Source organism: Copadichromis virginalis, unplaced genomic scaffold (genome assembly GCF_057382275.1).
Source record: "Copadichromis virginalis isolate Kocher_CV1m ecotype Utaka unplaced genomic scaffold, C_Virginalis_male_GT1.1 unmapped_scaffold_1, whole genome shotgun sequence".
NCBI classification, from domain to species: Eukaryota; Metazoa; Chordata; class Actinopteri; order Cichliformes; family Cichlidae; genus Copadichromis; species Copadichromis virginalis.
Window position 1 is genome coordinate 8,305,385 of NW_028188589.1, and position 6,000 is coordinate 8,311,384.

The 6,000-nt window shown below is 43.4% G+C and overlaps 1 protein-coding gene across 1 annotated transcript in view; it reads right to left on the reverse strand.

Annotated features, from left to right (window-relative positions):
* Window positions 1-5,187, reverse strand: part of LOC146679745 (uncharacterized) — a 37,504-nt gene extending 32,317 nt beyond the window's left edge. The window contains exon 1 of the mRNA XM_085450161.1: window positions 4,561-5,187. Coding sequence (XP_085306287.1) covers window positions 4,561-4,647 — 87 coding nt within the window. The 5' untranslated portion in view covers window positions 4,648-5,187. The remainder of the gene's footprint in view (window positions 1-4,560) is intronic.
* Between the last annotated feature and the right edge of the window lie 813 nt (window positions 5,188-6,000).

Below are 6,000 nucleotides of genomic sequence, written 5' to 3' on the forward strand. Positions count from 1 at the left end.
TAGTCCATGACGCGCTTACCTTCAGGGTCATACGTCACATGAAGACCAAAATAGTTCCAAAGGCCAGATCTGAATGAGGGTGGGGGATAGTGATGGCCCGCTTGAAGCTGATGCTCCGGAGCATGTGTCGAAAAAAACAACACACTGGTTCAGAAGCACTGTGTCGAGGCTTGCTTCGTTTGGCAAAAGTCACGTGACCAGTGACGTCCGAAGCTTCATTACGCACGTAACTGCTTTGGTACCTGATTCAAACGGATATAAGGAAGTGAATCATCCACGGGATTCGTGGAGTGTGTTGATGGTGACAGAGAGCGAAGAGGTGATCATTCCACTGACAGATATGGAGCCAGCGAGGAAGAGAGGACGTTCTGGCGTGTGGAAATATTTTGAGTTGATTTTGCTCAATTTATTTTATCTGCCGAAGTGAAAAACCTGAAATGTCCAAAATCATGTTTTCATAATGTAAATATCATTACAGCATATGACTTTAGGAACACTTCCATGTGAATTAAAGCTAATGAAGACTACAAAAATGTATTTGACACTATACGTACATTACATTGCTACAGTTTAGAAAATCATTTTGTTTATTGTTGTTAGGTGATAGTCTGCAGGACCCAGGAATACCTGCATATCTACCAGCTTGCAGTGTAGTTCCTGCACTCCACAGCCTCTTCTGTTCCATGCAAGTGGATTTTCTTCAGGGCAGGAGAAACTATTTCTAAGAAAAGAAACAGACTCAGCCAGCGCACAGTAACACTAATCCTCTTTTTAACTGTAAATAACAAAAGGGCTACCTGACATAGAGCATGTTTTTACTTTGCAAGTTCTTGATTAGGGGTGGGTTTTGATTATCGCCTTTCTGATTACAATCCATGCTAAATTGAATAAAGTGATATTGATTCATTAAAATCCCGTGTCGATTTGTAAATTAACGTTATTATGCCTGAAACGCCAGCATCTCAGGTTAAACCTCACAACATGTCGTCAAACACCATACAGCTAAAACAGTAACTGGGAACAGGTTTACGGATTCTGCATACAAACGTGAACACAGAGCGCGGACCCGACGCGTCAGAGTCAGATTTTGATGTGTCGGCGGGTCCGCGCTGTGTTTGCCTCTTTTTTTTTCGTTGGCTTCTGCAGCTGCAGGTTTCATAACTCTCTGTTTACATCTCTAATTAAGTCTCACGTGTGTCAGCTTTCTTTTAATAGATACGAAATTATGGATATATACTGTTAAATGATCAGAATTGTAATATTTCTGACTGAGGCAAAACTTTCCAGATTCCAATCAAATTGAATCGGATCCTGTATCGAATCAAAATGATTCTACAAATCAGTGACGATGCAGCCGTACTCAGCTTCCTAAGCATTTTCCCTTTCCAGTTCACAATCAATCCCACCCCTAGGTCAAAAATATGTATAGGACAATTGGCCTAATCTAATATTTTGTATGAACCTGTCCAGCTGTCCAGTGATTAAACGACAAGTAGATGGAGGCAGGACTCCAGAGCAGGGGCATACTGCATAATGTGCTGTGCATTCTCATATGTATATTATATATATTGCTCACTTATTGTATTTACCAACATCAAGGAGTTATGAGCAAAGAAAGGCCACACCATAGTGCATGTTTAAATAGGGAAAGTTTATTGATCAAAATGTATTACGCAGATACGCATTACATTTTTTTCAGCCCCCCAATCGAGAAAACAAAACCAATTACACGTTCAAAGCAACGGAACGGTGGCCCAATATCAGAGAGAACTCCACTCTTGAGTGAGCAGCGATGATTGAGCAGTCCGTTTTATTTTGCAGATTCAAGCTGCTCTTCAAAGTTTTCACCACCAGATGTCACCGGAGAGGACTGTGTTGAAAAGCTTCGAGTAATGAACCGTTTTTCAATACAAGCTTCAGTGCTTCGGAAAGCTTCATTTGGCCATCACTAGTGGGGGAGGTTCAGTTTGCCATGTTGCAACGAGCTTAGCTTCTGTCTGCTAGCTTGCGCTGCGCTCAGTGGATCTGTGCTCGACAGTGCAGCCTAGGCGGAGTAGTCGAACACAGATCCACTGAGCGCTCAACACAGCATCTGCAGAAGGAAAGTTGATAAAATAAATTAAAAATGTTGTATTGTTCGATACACATGCGTACCGAACCGAAAGCACTGTATCGAACGGTTCAATATCGTTACGAGTATCATTGCACCCCTAATATATATATATATATATATATATATATATATATATATATATATATAGATGAAGAGGATGTGGAGGGTGAAGGTAACGGTGGTCCCCGTGGTAATCGGAGCACTAGGTGCGGTGACTCCCAAGCTAGGCGAGTGGCTCCAGCAGATCCCGGGAACAACATCGGAGAGCTCTGTCCAGAAGAGCGCAGTCCTGGGAACAGCTAAGATACTGCGCAGGACCCTCAAGCTCCCAGGCCTCTGGTAGAGGACCCGAGCTTGAAGGATAAACCGCCCGCAGGGGCGTGCTGGGTGTTTTTTTTATATATATGTGTGTGTGTGTGTGTGTTTCTGTGGTTCAGCATCATAATGCTGAACCACAGAAACACACACACACACACACACACACACACACACACACATATATATGTATATATATGTGTGTGTTTCTGTGGTTCAGCATTATGATGCTGAACCACATCATAATGAATAAATGGATAAATTTCCAAAATCCCGGAGCAATGCAAATTAGCCGGTGCGAGGTAAGGAGCTCTGTCATTGGTTAGACAGTCTTAGCTTTGCACCTATACCAAAGGCCATTCAGCCTCTGTGTTTACACTCTGCCTACACAGATGTTGGACATGAGACGACACAGAAAAAGGATTTTTGATGTGAGGTTTTTATTGAGATTTTATTTCTTTTTTTTCTGATTTGAAGTATTTATTAATGGAATAATTATTTATTTTCAAATACTGATTTATAAATATTTATTTTATTTTATTTATTTTTTTTGCCTGTCCCGTTTGGCTCTTTTGCATCAGAATTGTTGTCTAAAGGCAAAGAAAGATGCCCAACGGATTTACTTTACCAAACTGACCATCCCAGCCTTGCCATAATGGTCCATTTGATTCACCTTTTATTGTTTATTTTATTTTCACTTACTGAATATGGGACAGACTTGACTGGGGGAAAGAAGGGGAGAAAGAAAGAGAAACAGCTGAGAAGAGGGACGGGGGAGAAGGGCAAAAAACAAAAACCAACAGAATTTTATTTTAAATTAAATTACTAGATAATAAATTACTTTTGTATTGAATAAATAAAATAACTTAAAAATGAATTTGTAAATTAATATTTTATCGCACAATTCATTGTTTAAGCAAAGAACTTTTTATTTCGATGCGCTGGATCTTCTGGTCCTCTGCACATAAGTGGATTTCCATTTAGACTTTATATAGACAACAACTCAAAGTGCTTTACAACAAGTCACATTCACCCATACGATCATCTAGTGCTGTACTTTAAACACTTTAAACACAAACACAGATACTGTGGGGAGAGGCCACAGAGGCACAGGGAGAAAACTCACACAGAAATCCAACAATTAAAGAGGAACCTTCTCGATGTAACACTACCATCCTGCAAGATGACCTGGTCCTGGGCCATCTTAATAAGCATGCTGTGCACAGTAGTTTCATATTCCTGCCAGAACAAACACCAGACAGTTTGTACACAAGGCTCAGATTCTCGCTTTGCCAGATACAGACAATAGTTTAAGATCCTAATGTCTCTGCACAGCTCTGTATGTACTGAAATATCCAACCTCAGATATTTCCTGCTCACTCTCTGCACCGCCTTAGACAACAAGTAGTTCATGCTATACATAGCATTGACTTTTCATTCCAGCCATGTGCACTCATCAGGGCATCAGTGCTGCCGTAGTAACCACACTAACACTTCCTTGCACCTGTTGAAATGGCCTCAGTCTGATCGTGCCCTGAACAAACTCACCTTTAACATCCCACACACGGACTAAATATGTGCGTGTCAATAACACGTGACAGGAGAACATGCTGGTTGTCTGTCATGGGGCTGAATTAGAAACAGAGCAGGAACTACAGTTTGTCAGATTAAGACTGATCAGGTCCAACATCCGCTCCCAGCACTGATTTACACGTTTGGTGTCACATTGAAGGAAACGCCTACTGGCACAACCTGCATGTGTTAAACTGCTCCTGCGTGTAAACAGCGTGTCACTTACGGCTTTTTGCATCACAAGGACGCGCACTGGCGTCTCAGGGTGACTCAGATGTTTGCTGAATGAGGTGTAGACCGGACTAGGCGGGACTCATTTCACCAAAACACGAGCTTTTCCACCCACCAGTGTTTATCTGTGTGCTTATTTTAAAGAATTATTCCATCGTTATCAAATACGAAGCATTACACGCACGTCGCGCCGTTTCTGCTGAGTCAGACACCAGTGCTCCCGTGTGCTGATTCTCGGGTCCATCTTAAACTGGTGTGTTTGCGAATGAACTTCGGTAAAACGTTACAACGTTACCGGGCACGCAGAGGGTCTCGGAGGCGTGTCGTACCTGTCGGGTGGTCGCGGGCTCCTCGTTCCCGGTGGGTGAAGGTGTTTCTCCTTCAAGCGATGCTGGGGTGACCGGAGAAGAAGCCATGTCCCCCCGACATCACCTCTCACTAAGCGCCGCTCCTACTGTGACTTTCCTCGGTGTCCTCCAGCTTGCAATACGCTGCCTGGCGCAGTTTGCACGGACGGTGGACCGGTTGCGTCGCTCGTTTCCTGCGCGATCAAAGTGAGTCTTCGGCTGCACAGTGCAGCCACTGTCCCTCCTCCGGCCGGCGGACTAGTCCAGGCGAGGCGGATGACGTTGTCCCGGGTCTCGCTCGCTCTCGCACATGCAGGACTTGGCCCAGTCTGTCTTCTTCTGCCTCACTCTGCGCTCTGCTTTTCACTTCATGTCTTTTTGTTTTGTAAGGTGGCTAACACGATCACTCCTCTTCTGCCTGCAGGACTCTGTGACTGCTCTGTGCTGTGGCAGCACACTCCAGCCTGATAGTTCATTTTACAGCTTTTGGCACTGCGACGCTCTCCTCGGCTCGACAGACACAATCTCACCATGTCGGCACAATATACTGAGTGCAATCCATAACATGATTTTATCTCACTGTAACTTTTAAATCGACCAAATGTTGCGTAAATGACGTGTCACCTGACTTGAGCACACGCACACCCCCTGTCCTCACAGCAGACATTCATCTTAGCCCCCCCCTTGTGTTTTGAGATCATTGCTGCAACAAAAAGTTGCCACACATATTTCTACATGAAACGTACTGAATCAGTTGGCACATATTTAATATATATTAAATATAATATAATGTTGTTTTGTTGAGTGGCTGAAATAAAGCTGAATCACATCACAGGAACGACACAGCCCTGTTCCTCCAGGCTGTTAACCTGTGAATCAGCAAACATGTATGATTTATTGTCATTCATTTGCTGAACAAACTTTCCTCTGAACTTTGACCCTGAAAATTCAATTCAATTTTATTTATATAGCGCCAAATCACAACAAAAGTCGCCTCAAGGCGCTTCATAGGTACAGAGACAAACCCAACAATCATATGACCCCCTATGAGCAGCACCCTAACCATGGATTGGAGAAGAATGTGAGATGGTAACAATGACAGCTCAGGAGATGGCAAATACACTAGAAGAGCCACCTTTATATCACGCTGAGCTGAGGGTTTGTCAAGCCCAGCTCAGATTTTCAGGAGAAAGGTGATGTGAACCAAAAGCAGGAGGAGGTCATCACTGCTGGACCGAAGGCTAAGAAGGAAGAGCTTCTGCTGTTTGCAGTGTATACTGCTGTGGATGCTGTATCGTGTGACATGCACAAGATGTTTTATGCAGACTGAACTCTTTCTTTGTAGTGTTTACCTGGAGAAGATCGGAGGGGCTGGCTAAAATGATGAAAGCTCGAAGCAGATTAGAACACCGCTTTGAAAAC